The sequence below is a fragment of the Protopterus annectens genome, chromosome 2.part0, assembly GCF_019279795.1.
Source record: "Protopterus annectens isolate FY-2018-M chromosome 2.part0, PAN1.0, whole genome shotgun sequence".
NCBI lineage: Eukaryota > Metazoa > Chordata > Ceratodontiformes > Protopteridae > Protopterus > Protopterus annectens.
Window position 1 is genome coordinate 310,575,346 of NC_056728.1, and position 17,058 is coordinate 310,592,403.

The 17,058-nt window shown below is 43.8% G+C and overlaps 1 protein-coding gene across 1 annotated transcript in view; it reads left to right on the forward strand.

The window, feature by feature from the left end:
- The window catches only part of LMNB1 (lamin B1), a 701,755-nt gene that overhangs the window by 509,345 nt on the left and 175,352 nt on the right, over positions 1–17,058 (forward strand). The window contains exon 7 of the mRNA XM_044060786.1: positions 9,411–9,636. Within this exon, the coding sequence (XP_043916721.1) occupies positions 9,411–9,636 (226 nt within the window). The remainder of the gene's footprint in view (positions 1–9,410; positions 9,637–17,058) is intronic.

The window sequence follows — 17,058 nt, forward strand, 5'->3', positions numbered from 1 at the left end:
CTTTATGGAATCCAGTTTAACTCCTGATACCTTACCCACCAGCTCATAGGAAACCAGACTGGTACTACAGAGTTCCTGACTCCAATTCCTTTTCAAAAATCCTACTGCTGACCCAGAGGTCATCTCCTAGGGGCCTAAAGGTATCAAAGCAACTACAGCTAAGAATCCCACCCCTTCAGACAGGGATTCCAAAGCTTTAGACAGATGGGGTAAGAAAGCATACACCTCTGCAACTCTCGCCATTAGGGCTTTGAATTGCCAGTTTCATATGCTGAAGTACCAACAACATATTATGGAACTTAAGCAAAAAATAGCTACCTTTTACAGGCTGTGCAGAAAATAGAGCTTATGCATTCGGCAAGCCAAGTCAGCAAGCATACTTTGCAATGTGGCTTTGACGCCCTAGAAGCATCTTGCAGGGCAGCAGTCACTGGTTCTGTACTGAGAAGGCATGCTTGGCTTAAGGAGCAGACCTTGCCACAGACCAAGGACAATCTGTTTGGCAGCAAAGCAGAAGAGGTTCTTAAGATGGAAGAAAAAGCTAAATCTGTGCCGACAAAGACTTCTTGCAAAAACAGCCTCCTAGATTCAGTAGGCATTGCCCCTAGAAACATTGGCCCTTTCCAGCCCCCTCAAGGCCATCTCAAACTAGACCCAGGTGAAACAACCCCCCCCCCCAGACTCTATAGTCTCAGGGTATTCAGAGATCTAAGCAATGGAGTGCCTCCACTTAAAAAAACAGGAAGTGCTAAGCTACCAACTTATGGAAAGAATTTGCAATGACTTCTCAACTCCACTTCCCACCTCTGTCCAACTGTTTGTGCCCCTAGGAGGAAAACTTGCCCATCATGCAAAAAACTGGACTTCCATCACCAAAGACAGATGGGTCCTCAACATTGTATCCCATGGGTACAAATTTTGCTTCCCCTCACTGCCAACCCCAAAAGGGTTCCCAGACCTTTCTCCAAACCAGTGGGCAGAGAGACTAAACCAAGTTCAATCCCTGCTCTCAATAAGGGCAATTGAACCTATTCCTGCAGAACAGATAGGTCAAAAGTTCTATTCTAGACTTTTCCTGGTACCCAGAAAACAGGGCACTTGGCGCCCTATCCTAGATCATTCTATTCTAAAAACTTTCCTGGTGGTACCAAAATTCAAAATGCTCACCCTGTAGCAGCTTCTTATGCTGGCCAAAGATGCCTGGTTAGCCACCCTAGACTTGATGTGCAGATGGCCTTTATCAGGGACTCTTGCAGTAAATGTCGATGCTTCAGGGCAGGATCTGTGCATTATCGGTTCTCTGCATTTCCCTTCGGCTTATCCACTGCTCCCAGTGTATTCACAAAATGTCTGGCTCCAGCCATTGCCTGCTGCAGACAAAGAAAAATTCTAATTTACCCATACTTGGATGACTTCCTAATTCAGGCTAGCAGTCAGGAAATGCTGTTGCAGCACCTGACATTTGTAAACAACCTTCTAACCTCCCTGGGGTACACCATTAATGAAAAGAAATCAAAACTAGTCCCCAGTCAAAAGATTGTATTCCTGGGAGCAAGCTTGTACACAGCATCCCAGTTGGCATTCCTTACTACAAAAAAACAAGCCTGTCTGACAGACTACTTCACTCAAATGGCCACCAGAACCCAGCTATCTGCAAGGAAAATCCTGCAGGCCCTAGGGTTCATGGCCTCCTGTATCCTAATTCCATATGCCAGACAGCATACGAGGGAACTTCAGTGGTACTTAGTCTTTGGTGCCAACATTCTCAGGACCTGGAAACTCATTCCCATCATACATTGTCTAAGGACAGAGTTTCTTTGGTGAGCAATAGCATGCAACCACAGCAAGGGACTCCCCTTTACTCAACCCCACACTGCCCAGACCCTAACCACAGATGTATCAGACTATGCCTGGGGGGCACATCTGGACGACAAGTGCATTCAGGGACACTGGAGCCCAAGTCAAATTCATCTGCACATCAAAAAGACACGCTATAGCTGTTCAGCATGCTCTAACAGCTTTCAGATCCATACTCTCACCAGGACCCCTGCTAATAAAAACAGACAACACAGTTGTGATGCATCAACAAGCAGGGGGGAACCCTCCCTTACCCACTCTGTAGGCTAGCCATGGCCCTGTGAAACACTGCCTTGGACATGCAGGTCGATCTGCAAGCTCAATTCCTGCCAGGCAAACAAAACACACTGGCAGACTAAAGCAGAAATCTCCTTGACCCAAATGCATGGCAATTAGAGCCCAGCACTTTCAGACTTCTGATTCAGAGATTGGGGACCCCAGAGATGGATCTCTGCCTCTCCCTGCAATCCCCAGCTCGGCAAATTCTGCACCAGCTCAGCAAATTCTGCACTAGGACACCACAGCAGGACCTGGAAAGTGGAGTACTCATCCTTTCAGTGGGTAAACCTCTCAATCTATGCACCCCCCCCTCCCCTTCTCTCCAAGAATATTGCTCAAGATAAGACAGGACAGACCAAGGACAATTCTGATTGCCCTGGACTGGCCCATGCCAGCACTGGTACCCACTCCTGCACAGCTTGTCACCGGTACCACCCTGGCCCCTACCCTAGAGCTAGACCCTGCTCACGCAGTAGGGGAGACTGATCTTGCATCCGCAACCACAAGCCCTACATCTTGCAGCCTGACTTATTCCTTGAATTCTCCCCCAGTGACCAGCCTAAGCAAGCAGGTGGTGGACATCCTTCTTGAAGCCAGAAGAACCAGTGCAAGGGAATCCTATGCTGATAAGTGGAAAATGTATTGCTCCTGGATTCAGTCTAAAGGAGAGGACACTACTCTGACCTCTCTACCTCTAATCCTGGATTACTTAGCAGATCTACTCCAGAGGCCTTTCCTTCTACATTTAGATTCATGCCTCTGCCATCTCTGCTCATTACAACTCTAAGCCACCCCTTTTTTCTCACCCTCTCATCAAACTGTTCCGGAGAGGGACAAACAACTTAAGGCCACCAAGGAGAGCACCCACCCCTGCTTGGGACCTTAACTTTGTACTGGAAAAACTCACGCTACCCCATTTTGAGCCTGCAGTGTCAGCAGACTAAACTTCCTCTCTTGGAAAACAGCATTGCTCCTGGCCATCACTTCAGTGAGAAGACCGTCTGAGCTACAAGCACTTATGGCAGTGGAACCCTTTTTTTCATGCTGACGGGGTCTCCCTCAGGACTAATCCTTTATGCCCAAAGTGGTGTCCAGTGTGTCTTTCAACCAATCTATCCATTTTCCAACCTTTCCTAATCCTTAAAATAAAGGGGAAAGGATCCTGCACTCCTTGGACGTGCACAGACAGCTCAAGATTTTTACCTGGATAGGACTAAGCCCTTCAGGAATTCTGACCAGTTATTACAAAGTTTTGCACCAGGGACAGAGGGCAAGGTCATTTCTAAACGGACAATTTCCAAATGAAAAGCACACTATCAATTTTTGTCACAAACACCATGGGAAACCAACCCCTCAGGGGGTCAGAATGCATTCCACTAGAGCAACTTCTACCTCTACAGCATTTTTCGGGGGAGTCCCTACCTAGGGACATTCTGGAGGCTGGGAAACCAACCCCTCAGGGGGTCAGAATGCATTCCACTAGAGCAACTTCTACCTCTACAGCATTCTTCAGGGGAGTCCCTACCTAGGGACATTCTGGAGGCTGCTACCTGGAGTTCTGTACACACATTCACCAAGCGTCACCACCTGCCTATATTTTCCAAATCCAGGGCGTGTTTTGCAACTGCAGTCCTGCAGGGCATTCTAGCCAGCTCAGACTTGACTGCCTCCACCCTTTCTACAGCTTTGGGAATCAACTTTTGTGATAATGTAGATGTTAGTGTATTCACTGTTGCAGTCCTGGTTTCTCCAGCCTCCTGCTCATTCTCTCTCTCCTCTGTGTATACTACTCACCCCTTGCAGGGGTATTGGTATTTACTTTTTACTGGTGGTGATTCTACCACCATAGCTTAGCTCCCTATTGGGGGGCTCCTGACATTTTGGGCAAGAAACTGATATAATGGTGTCTGCTGCCTGTTTTTATACACCTGACACCAGACCTGGAGTGACTGCAACAGACACAGAAATACTACATCTCTGGTATTTGGGCTGACTGAAGGCTACCTGCAGGCAGATGACCCAAGTGTGATGACTGCAGCAGTGAATACACTCTATCATCTACATTTATGGTAAGTGTTCACAACTGTACTGTCCTCCACCTATCCAGGAGCTCACTGCAAGTTACCCTACAAAGTGGGCTGACTCAAAGTAAAAGACCGCTCTGTTTCATCCCAACCTACAGGGTCTCAGCCTGACACTGTGTGGATAAGATTTTACTTTTTTTTTTTTTTTTTTTCAGACACCCAATTCACTGAAGGTGCTGCAGAGTGCGTGAACCTCCCACTAGAAAGAATGTTTTCCATTTGGGGATATGATGTCCCAAAAAGAATGAGAGCCCCTTCTGGTGGGGAGACCCAAAGATTTTATCCTACTTGAGTGTGCCTGTAGTCTTTAAGACCCACTTATCAGCTGTCTTAGCCTGCATGCCAGTTAACCCCCCTTGCTTTTAAGAATTGAACCAAGTCAAACAATTTCTAAAGGGAATCCTTCCTTTGACCCAATCTAGAACTATCCCACCCCCTGGTTTATCATTTTAATTTTGGAAAAAGTCACTTTGCCACGTTGTGAACTTGTGACCTGTGCTTCCCCTATACTTTTGCACTTGGGAAAACTATTTTGCTGGTGGCCCTTGCATCTACCAGAAAGGCCTCTGAGCTTCAAGCCTTTATGGCTAGCCCTCCTTTTCTAGTTTTCTATAAGGGGCGGGTCACAGAGCTAATCCTCCTTTCATGACCAAGGTAGTCAATGAATTCTCTTTAAATTGAACTGTACATTCAACAGAGGAGTCTTCTGCACTCCTTGGATGTAAACAGGCAAATGAGATGTACCTTGAGGCCAAAGTCATTATTAAAGCAGAACATCTGTCTCCTTTCAGGAAAACAGTGGGCAACCCAGTCTTGAAGCAGTTTCCATTTGGATCTGTAAATCAATTTTTCTGTTACTATGGTAAGTCCCCGTCTGGTGTGCATAGTCTGCCAAAGCCATTTCCTTCACTGGTGCTTTCTTCAAGGGCACTGATTCTAGAGCCATTCTGTAAGCAGCAACTTGATCCCCCTTTACACACCTTCATGGTCCATTACAAGGTGGATTCCTTTTCTAGGTAAAGGGTTTATTCTACCAGATCTGTACGACTAAAATTGGTAGAGAGCAGTCATATCTCTAACTCATCCACACTCGACCCTTGGCTTTGGGGATCACAGTCACTACTAGAATTACTACAACAGTAGTCCAAGGAAGGACCAAGTACAGTTGTGTAAGAATCTTCTGGTCACTGTTGCAATACTGTGTCCCTCCCACTCTCTCTCCCTCTCTAAACCTTGTGTTCTGAGAGGGGAATTTTTCCCTCCTCTTTGTTAGACTGTATTCCTACCCTGGCTTCTCCAGGGTCTCCTGGATCTAGATAGTATGAGAGTCTTGTGCTCATGTGTCCACTTATGTACCCATACACTGGACTTAAGTGCATTCAGAGGGCTTTGGTACACCATCAGGGCATCTGTCGGGATAATTGGTTAGTATTGGAATACTACAGTGAGCAGGATATAGCTACTATTATGGCAAGTTCTTACGCAGTTGCACTTTCCTCACAAAGGCCAGAAATGATCGTATTGAACTTTTCTGTCCCAGGCTATACTGGTTCTCTCTGCTTCAGGTAGTAAGGGAGAAATCCCTACGACAGTGTGTATGGACCTCCTAACAGTACAAACTGCACTGTTAGGATGTTCATACAGCAGTAGAAGCTACTTCATAGTACACCCCAACCTGTGTAAATACATTGAAATTGGAAGATATGACTGTTGCCATGTACTATCTTTTTCTGGGGATATGCTAAAAATCCATGAGGAAAGCTACAATACCTAGCAGAAAGTAGCTAGATAAATTTTTCCTGACTCAGTGCTGAAGGGGAATCTACAGCCATGGCATGCAGACATGCTTTTGGCTCTGTATGTGCCCTTGAGTTTTAACTTGCATGTCCATGAGGATTCACCAATATTTAGTGTGATTGCCTGTAGATCCCCCTCACTGACATCCAGAGTCTCCAAGAAAGCATTTCCTAATGGTCATCCTTCATATGTGCTTTTCAGGAGGAAAGTGGTTCTGTCTTAGGACCTGAAATTACCATTGGAGAAACCGACCATGCCACCATTTATTTGAAGCAGCTGCTTCAGCACCTCTAATGCATGTCATTTGGGAGTTCTTTTCCTTATAGCTGACACTTGTCCTAGGAGAGCATCTGAATCATGTGCTGTCATGTGCAAAGAACCTTTCTTGGAACTCTGAAGACAGGATGACCCTGTATATTAACTGAGTTGTCAAAAAATTTATTACAGAAGACCAATACTTTTCTTCCCTTTTGGAATTTGGGAGAGTACACGTTATACTCATTTCCCCTTCTCACCTGTGACCTCCACCTCATTCCTTGTTCGGTTTCTTAGAGGATTTGCTATCTCCATCAAACTGCATGTCTGAGGCAGTCCTTGCTAGCACCCCAATTGCTGTGTGCTAGGCTATCGGCCCTAGGGCCTATACAAGACTAGCCATAACAATTCCCTGGACCCCTATCTAGCAGGGCGACTGACATGATCCCTGAGGTGAATTTCCTATCTCCCATCCAATCATCAAGGTTCCTTTTGAAGAGGACCAAGGAGGTGCTCTGCTTGACATGTATGGGCAGTCTATTCCAGAGTATGGGAGTCTCCGGCTCAGGAACCTATCCCTCCAGCATGTGTTCATTGTGATGAGGTTTAGATCCCTGGAGTGTGTGGCTCTGAGGGATTGAGATTTCTTTAAGTGTAGCATGTCCAACAGCTCCAGGTTTGACATGGCCTTGTATGTTGAGCAATTGCCTCTGAGTAGACGATATGTCTCAGAGTATAGTTGGAGTTTTTTGTAGACTCAGCATAGGGCATCTGCTTTAGGCCTGTGATTCTTTTAGTGAGGTATTTCTGCGGCCTTTCCAGTTGTTGCAGATGTCTTATCAGGTACATACCAAACTGGGCTAATGAAGGATGAGTACAGTGGGATAATGACATAAGATGGTTTCCTGAATTTGGTATTAAAGCAGTGGTTAGTTTACTATTATAATTATATCTCTATTTAATAGACTTTTGGATTTGACAGTTTTGTAAATTTGCTCTTTTGAGCGTCTTCAACACTTGCAGTGTATTGCGCTGTTTTTGTAGATCATTTTGGAAAATTACTGTTGTAATTCCCCATAAGCATATTTGTTCACAGCCCATTTCCCCACTTATGTACCAAAGAATAGTCCAAAAATTGTTACAACCCCTTTCCCAATTTAACTTGTGTCCTTTTGCCGAACTAGTGTTTTACCTATTGAATTCTGTATGAATTAGTTTGTTGCAAATTAATTCACTTGTGTGATATTAAATGCCTTGATACGGTCCCAATAAACCACATGCACTCTGAGAAAATATAGGCAAAGCTTAAGATAAATTTTTCCAAATTAATTTCGTACAGGTCACTCCCCAACAAAACAGATTTTCATCAGATGGATTGTTTTAAGTTCTTTGTGTACAATGTTGTCACTAAGACTACATCTAATGAATTCAGTCATTGGTTGTTTTTAAACATGTTTCATTGTTCAAGACTGGTTCCTCTGCTTTTCCAAGGATGCCTTGGCATCAGGGGCTTCTCAGCTGGACTTTGACACATTCCATCTTTGGCATTTAGTGCTTGGGTGGAGCAGTGCTACTTTTTTCTTTAACTACACTGCATTCTTGTGCACCTTCAGATGTGCGAAACTGGATGGTCCGATGATAGATGCTTCAGTATGGCGTATTTGGAACCCTTGCCATGCTTATCTAGCAGATTTGCAACAAATAATGGTTGTCCACAAGCTGTTTTGTATACCCAGCTTTCCTCTACATCTGTTCTCTGCAGTATGCTGCCTTTACTTGTAATGCCCATTGTTATGAATGAGGCTCTTTTGCCTGTAAACTTTAGGACTAAATTCACTGATGCTAGTATAAGTTTAATATAAGCTGTGAATGCTAGTTACCTTTCACATTTACACCTGCATTATCAACAGCTTACTACACTGTTGGAGTACCATATGTGTGCGACTATATCCATTTTTAAAATTGTGTGATCTGTCATAGAAACAGCACTGTGCCTAGTAATCTTGTCAAAATGTCTTGCATTCTTCCACTAAGTGACAGCACAGTTGCAGGTGTAAGTTTGTTTCCAAGCTTTCTGAGGTTTTGTCCTCAAATGTGTACAGAATTGTACAGCTGGAAGTCCATGACGAAGCACTACATGCAGGCAAAGACTAAGTTTCAGTATCAGCATTATCTAAACCCATCTGTTTGTACTTGCTTTCAACTTTGAATTTTTTTATGGGGTTTTTAATCAGAACAGGACACTAAATATGTCCTGGAAAGTGTATGTGCACTTGTATGGAATTCTGTTTTGGTATTATTGTGACTTGCATCAATTGAATTGCTGTGCAAGGAATTTCCACCCTGATTTGATTTGTCTTTAGCTTTTGTTTTACGAAGAGTGAGACTTCCACCTATCCCACTAGTTCTGCATTTCATGAAAGTATGTATACCCTGGAGTTTGTGATGAATTTTGGATTTTTGAGCTGTTTCAGCAATGGTACAGATGTCCACTTTCTCCAACAGAGAAGTCTCTAAATCAGTGTATGGTTGAGGCTCCTGGTATTTAGCAAAGCCATCTTCAGTGCTGAATTCACCTCCCCTAATTATGGATGCTGCATAAAAAAAAAAAATCAACTAATGGCCCCTATGTTTACATGTTTTATCGAATGCTTTTCATGATGCCCTTGGCTGCATTTAGACATTTTGCCTGTCATTTCGCTCAGAGGGCAAATGTTAGCTGGGATATCACTGCCTTGCACCCATTAGAGTACCTCGCTGTGAGCCATTCTGAATATTTTCTTTCCTTTGTTCCCTTGGACAAAGGGATACAGAAGACTGGAATTGTTTTATTATTGCTAAAACACATCATAGCCTATTCACTTGTATGTGCCAGTACTGGTGGGTAGCTATGGTGCTAACTTGGTTTAGTTCATAGGATTCTCCACTGTTCCCAGCACCTGCAGAGTAAGTGTTCTTTAGGATCTGATGCTGGTTGCTAATCCTATCCTTAATTTCTGGGTTGATGCGTTCTGCCATTGCTAGAACTGGAATTAAATTTCATTCTGCCAGGTAAGAGGGTGGAGAGTGGTTTGTACTGAGGATTAGTTTGAAAAGTCATTTGTCGAATGTTACATTACTGTGCTCTTTTTCTGTCAGGCTGAAACTCTCCCCAAGTCCATCTTCAAAAGTGACAGTCTCTCGTGCATCCTCGAGCCGTAGTGTTCGTACAACCCGAGGGAAGAGAAAACGTCTTGATGTTGAGGAGTCTGAAGCTAGCAGTAGTGTGACAATTGCTCACTCTGCATCAGCCACAGGGAACATCGGTGTTGAGGAGATAGATGTAGATGGGAAATTCATCCGCTTAAAGAACACTTCTGAACAGGTAATGTACACATGTTGCTAGTGTCACACCTCCAGATTCTTCATCGAATGTATAGACATCTGTGCTGCATTTTCTGTTCTAATCCTTTCATACTAGCTATTTCTTGGTTTGACGCTGTTTTGTTAAGTGTCTTTTTCAGAAATGGTTTTAGGCTTTCTCTCCATACCATTGGGTATGTAATACACTAAAAATGTTAGCCAAGTACCTCAAGCTAGTTTGCAACACTGCTGCCATAGTCATTGCCTGCTGCAATCAATCTTCCGGTAAATGCTGGTTAACTTGAATTTGTTAGCATTTTAAAGCATTTGTAATGTTTGCAAAAAAGTGTGCAGGAATTGGATTCTAAACATAGGTTCATACTAGGCTATCTGCCCTAGGGCATTTATAAGCCTAGCCAGAATGTGTTTTGCTTTCGCCACCCATTTTAAATTTATTTTGCTATGCCCTTTTTCGAGGTTAGTATACTGTGCCTCTGCCTAACAGTGATGCAGAAGTGATACCCGTAGTAAACCTACGATCTCCCATCCACTCCTCAAGATTCTTCTTGAAGAGAGTCAATGAGGGACTCTGCCTAACCTTGACTGGGATTTTATTCGCGTGAAGGGAGCCTCTGGGTTATGAATCTGTCCCTCCAGCATGTCCCATTTATTTCAGTGCTGAGGTTCAAGTCTCTCGAGCATGTAGCTCGATGGGATTTGGATTTTCTGAGGTGCAGCATGTCCATTAATTCCAGGTTGGACATGGCTTTACAAGTCCGGCTCAGATCGCCTCTGAACAGGCAGTATGCCACTGAGTAGAGCTTGAGTTTCTTTAACCGGGCAGCATATGGCATCTGTTTGAGCCCTTTGATCCTCTTGGTGAGGTACTTTTGGGGTCTTTCCAGTTGCTGGTGTCTGGTAAGGTACATGCCAAAAGGGGCATTGTACTCAATTATGGGCCTGATGAGGGATGAGTAGAGGCACAATGACCTCCCCTGATCTAGATGCGAATCCCTTCATGATTAGGTGGGCTATATAAAATGTTTTTCTAACTACTTTGCCCACGTGGTTGTCATGAGAGATTGCTATCAACTTGGGTCCCCAGGTCCCTAATTACTACTTCTGTACTTAATGGATTACCACCTATGTGGTAATTTGTGGGCACTTTGTTTTTGCTAAAGGGGATGACTTTACACTTTTTGGCATTTAGTTTGAGGCCATGGCTCTGGCACCAGTTGTCTGTTTCTATGAGGCCCTTTTGGAGGATGCTTGTCGGCTGGAGAGTCTATTATGGCGCCCAGTTTGCAGTCATCTACGAACTTGGTCAGCCACAGTCCTTCCGTGTTGGCTTGTACCGCCGAGAAATATATACCAAACAAGAGAAGTCCCAGGACTGAGCCTTGTGGGACACCACTTGTAACTGGTTTGGAGTCTGACATGGCTCCAGCAATTCTAACCATGTGGGTTCTGTCCTTGAGCCAGTTTGCAATCCATCTAGTGACATAGGGGTTTATATTTAAGCTGGTGAGCTTATCTATAATGCCCGAGTGGGGTATTGTATCGAAGGCTTTTGCGAGGTCCAGGTAGGCTGTGTGGACCACCTTCCCCTCATCAATGGCCTTGGTGACTGTTTCAAAGAAATCAACCAGGTTTAAGAGGCAGGATCTGCCCTTAAAGCCGAACTGGGTAGGATCCAGTGTCTGTAGGTCCCAAATATCTTTATTTATGAGGTCCATGATAATCCTTTCCATAGCTTTGCAGACCAAGCTAGTCAGGCTTATGGGGCAATAGTTTCCAGGATCCGCTGAGGCACCACGATCCGTTGAGGCACCACCTTTATGGAGAGGGACCACTGTTGCTGTACGCCACTCTTTGGGCACATATCCTGTAGTAAGGCTGAGATTGAACAGTAGTTTTATGTTTGGGTTTAGCTCTTCTTGGAGTTGATGTAGGACGCAGCCCGGGACACTGTCCTGGTCCCATTGATGCTGTGTTTTTTGGTTTGGAGAGTGCGGCTCTTACCTGAGCATCTGAGATGTCAGGGGGGCAGCACTCTGCTGGGATAGATATTTGCCCTTTTAGTGGGGAGGGGGGGGGGGGTGAGACGTTTGCACTGAACCTGTCAGCTAGGATGTTGGCAATGTCTGTGGGTTCAGTGTATTTTTTGTCATTTTGGTCTAATTCTGAGCATATCTGGGAATTACCACCCAGGTTTCTAACATAACTAAAGAAAGCCTTGTGATTATCCTTGGTGTCCTGTGCAATTTTTCTCTTGAAGCTGGCCTTAAACAATTTTATGAGTGCCCATAGTTTTTTGCTAATACTGATCAGTGATGCCTTCCCTTTTTGGGATTTTGCTCTATCATTTAGTAGCTTCCTCCTTCTATTGTATAGTTTGTTTATGGCTGGGGTCCACCAGACAGGACGTCTGCCTTTGGAGGATTGGGTCTTGGTTTTATTTGGGATCGCATGATCCATGCATTCCTGAAGGTGTTCATAGAATGCGTTTATAAAGGATTCTGCGGTCTGGGCTGTATTTTCCACAGGCCCGGGGGCTTTGAAGGATTCCACCTCGGTTTTGAGGAGTGTGAAATTTGCTTTACAGAAGTTTTTCACTGTGGTTTTCTGGGCAGGGGGTGGGGTCGGGATGTGAATATCCAGTGAGATTAGTTTATGGTCTGATCTTACCAGTGAGGGATACACTTCTGGTCTGGAGCATAAAGTCCCCAGTTGGTGATGATCAGGTCCAGTATGTTTTCCCCTCTTGTGGGAGTGGTAACAAGTTGTTCCATAGCATTTGAGTTTATAAATTCTAGGAACCTTTGGGCTAGGGGGTTGGAGCTAGAGTAATGCTCCCAGTCTGTTTGGGTAGTTGAAGTCACCCAATATAATGGTGTTTGGAGAGACCTTCATATTTTCCAGTGTTCTCAGGAAGGCTGAGTGGGGTTCCTGGGTTTGGGAGGGTGATCTGTAGCAGGCTATAAACTGGAAGGCAGTTTTACCCACTGTTAGTTGCACATGGATAGTCTCTGATGCTTCGTGCTTTGCCACCAACCTGGAGGTGTGGGTGTCTTTGAATTTCGATACTCCCCCTCCTTTTGTGGTTCGGTCCAAGTTTTGGGGCCGAAAAGCATGGTATGAGGTATAACCTGGTAGTGCTGGGGTGCTCTCGGGAGCCCTGAACCAGGTTTCTGTTACTGCACAGATATCTATGTTCTCCATGCTAAGGAGAGTTTCAGCGTGCATCTTGAGGTTTAGACTTCTGGCGTTGAGTAGCATTACTCTTAGTTTCTTATCCCTTGTGATACCTATGGAGGTGGGTTTATCTTTTGAGCCTTGCCTAAAAAAGGCACTATGGGGGTAGCAAGAGCCTTTGCCAATATCCGAAAGCCCAGGGGTGACAGGTGCAAGCCGTCCCTAGCGAAGCATCGTGGCTTGTCGAGCATATCATCCCAAGCTGACAGGCATTGGATCCCCTTTGAATGGCACCAGTACTTAAGCCATACTGGTATTTGCTCCTTGAGCACTTCACAAAAGGATTGAAGTAGCTGCTATAGTTTATTCAGGAAGTTAAGGTTACAGGATACAACAAAGTAAACAAGTATTTTAATTGTCTTTTCCCTGCAGTACAGTGTCAGGCAACCTTTTGTGCATCATAGTGCCAGCTTAAAAATAAGATTTTAATGGTCAGTATATGGAAGATGGATTATTAGTTTGGCAAGGTTTTAAGAGAGCATTTAGCCTAGCTTATCCTGTTGCCTGCCAGTTTAGCTGCGTCTTGGTTTACTGATATACTGTTGCAAATTCAAATATTTATATTTTCAGTGTGCTAAGCTAACATGATTTGGGTATGTTAGTCATGCATATCTGGTGAAAAGCCTAGTAGAAATCCAGGGTTTGATAAGTTTGCTAGAAATGGTTCTTTGATTTATGTTTGTTGACATGACCCTTTGATGGAAGGAGTGTGGTAGCCCCCCACCCCCTTCTTACTGTGATTACTGGAAATGCATTTTAGCCCCCAGAAAATTCTGCATTGCATGAAGCCTTGAATTAACCTTTAACTTTTGCAGTCCTAGGAAAATTGAAATGAATCAAATACTTCCTGTAAATCCTGTTTTAGTGAGTCATATCCACTGTCTTGCCCTCTCAATAACTAAGATGATTACTAGAAATGGGTTTAGACCTGATGTGTGTAATACAAAGGAGTCTAAATGTTTTGCTGTTTAATGCTGTACTGTGTGAACTGGTAGGGAAGTGAACCTTCCTCTTGAGCTGCATTCTTGTGAACTGCTGTTTGCTTCCTTGCCATCCTCCACTTATTGGTGAAGAATTGCAGGGTGGTTCCCATAGTTATCTCTGTCTATTTGAGAGAAAAGTACCTGTCTGCTATGACTGCTTGAAGGACTCCACTGGACCCATATTTCTTTGAGAGGCAAGCCTTTCTGGGGATGTCCACTATTTTGTAGTGATTGTTTTGGAGGATGGGGGCAAAGAAGTCTAAATTCAAAATATTGGTGTAAAGGTTACTAAATGCTGACAGTTTATTTTACCTGCTGTTATGTGTAGGCTCCAGCAGAGTGCAAAAGGAATCAGTTAGGTTTATTACAGAATGAGATGCTTAATGTGTAGTGAGATCTTATTAATGTGCTGGGGGGGGGGTCTGTAGACTGAGTAGTGTTGTCTGGATATGTGTCCCACAGGGCTTGGTGTTGGGACCCCTTCTGTTTGGCCTTTACTTCAGATATGTACCAATGTTGGGGGTCTCTGGCTCGCCAAGTTCACGAACTACTAAGTGAGCAATCACTGAATCCCCAAAAGATATTGACATCCTAAAACAGGCCTAAAAATGACCAATGACTGATGCTAAAACCATGGTGTGACTAAATGCTAAAAATGCATAATCATACCCTTTAGTAAATAGGATATCTCTGCAAATTATAATAGGCACACCCTCTAAAAGTAGACCCAGTGGTGAGGTACCTAGGAACACAAATAATCTAAACTTTGACCACCAGTAGCTACAGTAGTGAGGAAATCCTGTGTCTCAACTTATAAGTAAAGGCATGGCATAGAGATCTAACAAAGTCATAGTGCTATTGTACTCTGCCCTCATTGAGCCCATAATGGAGTACAGTGCTCCCTTCTGTATGCATCTAACCAGACACACCAATTGGAGCAGCCCTAGATGTTTGCACTTGTATTTCTTCAGTGAGAAGATGCATGTCTTATGCAGAGGGACTAAAGGCCCTATCCTTTTACTCCGTGTCATAAACTATGTAGTGGGGACTTGTGCTTTACCTAGAAGGCATTCTTTGATCCAGCTCTGTTGAAAATTTTACATTTTTAAGAAATTATACAAGGGTTGAAAGTTCCATAGACCTGAACCTTATTTATGACTCAACAGAACTTGCTGGAGAGACATTCGTATCCCAAAGGCGGCTTTGTCTAGGGAATAAACTTCTCATCTTCATAAAAGTCTGACCCTCACTTTCTTCAAAAGGAATTTGGATAAATGGATGGAGAACCATAAATTCATTCTGGGGGTACTGTCAGTGTCTCTTATGAACCGAAGCAGTCTAAAATGACTGAGGGCTGCAGTGACCCACTACCTGATACCACCCCACCCCATCCCATATCTGGGGAATTAAGATACAATGTTGTCATTTCCTGGGTATTGTTGCCTAGGCGTGTAACAGCTGTTGTCATTAGCCTAGTAGTCCTCATTGAATCTGTGAGCAAAGGACTACGAAATAGCTTACTCTTGCTGTACAGTCTGCTTTTATGTTGGTTTGGCTCGTTCAACCTCTTGTATAGACGGATTACTGTGAAAACTTAAGTGCTCCTATTGGATAAATATTGTGCAAAGAGTCACCAGCTTAACACCTGGGGTTTATTGTCTTGGATTGATTTTTGTATAAAATACCCAAGTGTTTTAAACAGCTGCTTATGCAGTACCTTTAGTAAAGGATGGCACATATTAAGCTCCATCTTTTACCATTTAGCCATGCTGAACATCAGTCTTCTGACTGCTGGGCTCAAGACCACTCATTCCACAGAGATGGGGAACTCCAGTCTGGAGGAGCTCTTCATATTGGTAGGAGAGCTGTCTAGAGGGGTCATCATCCATGCAGACATCAGCGAATCCGATGTCTTTGCTACCATCCAAATAATGGAGAACATTTTCCTAACTCCCCAGTGCTAAAGTGGATGTATGAGTTTCCTATGTCATGCAGTATGCATGTACATGCTGGCTAGGGTGACCCACCTGCAACCCTGATCACGTCTTGCTTCTGACATGAAGTCTGACTAGAACTACAGTCATGGCCAGCCAGAGCCCCCTTCCTCCCATGATGGGGCACACCTGTTCTCTGACTGCTCTGTCAAGTACCTGAGCAGTTCATAAAATAGGGGTCACCTAGGCCAATAACAAAGGCTTTCTTTTTAGGCCCCAGGCTGAATTAGTTTTTTCTCCCCTTACCTAAAAGCTTCAGACTTTGCTCCCATGTTTGTTTACTTCTGGGATAGTCAGATTTGCTGTGAGAATACAAGGACTCTGCTTTCTAAGGTAGCTGATAAGACTGCACTGAGTTGAGGTATGTCAAAGCAAGGTTAATTTCTATAACCTCCAGGAAATGTGCACAAATTGTGCGTTTGGGGCAGTAAATCCAGTTTAATCAAGATGTTCAGTAAAAATAAAGATGTTCAGTAAAAAAAAAAAAAAAAAAAAAAGTAACCATCTATGGCAGTTTGTAGTACAAAGCAACCCAATTGCTCATTTCAGCCTGCTCGTTAAATATTAATGCATTAAAGAAATTGGACACTTTTGGGCCTAGTACAGGTAACTTCACTGACAGTTTTTTAGCTCATGCAGAATCTGGGGAAGTATCCTAAATTTCATAAATATTGGATTGGCAGCTTCACACGTGGACATGAACATTTGCTTTTAATACTTGACAGTCACTAAGTTCACTTTACTTCTAGACTCCTGGCTGTTTGCAGGTTAAGTACCTTATACTTTGAGAAGAAGCCTTACTAAAGCAGCAGTAAACTTACAGCATGCAATCCCACCCTGATAAGAGTTGGCCCACTTTGCCAGTAGTCTTAGCAACAGAAAAACGTTAGTTCCTGCAAGGTTTTAGTTTATCAGCATGATTCCAGCTTTTATTGCGTAAAACTAGTAAGACTTGTGTTTAAACTTGCTCTGTTCTCAACTTATTTTATTCTAGTCCCACTTTTTTTAAAAAAGGGTTGTCTGCTTAACATGATCACCATCAGACAAACTGCTAGAGAACTTTGAAAGACTAAAGGCAGTTTTGTAGCTGAAGCCACAAAGCTTCCATGGTGCTAAAATATCTTCGATCACCTACTAGAACTGTAGGGGCACTATACTGTGTGGATGAACATTGTCCCAGGCAAGCTATCTCATTAGCTCAACAGGTAGCAT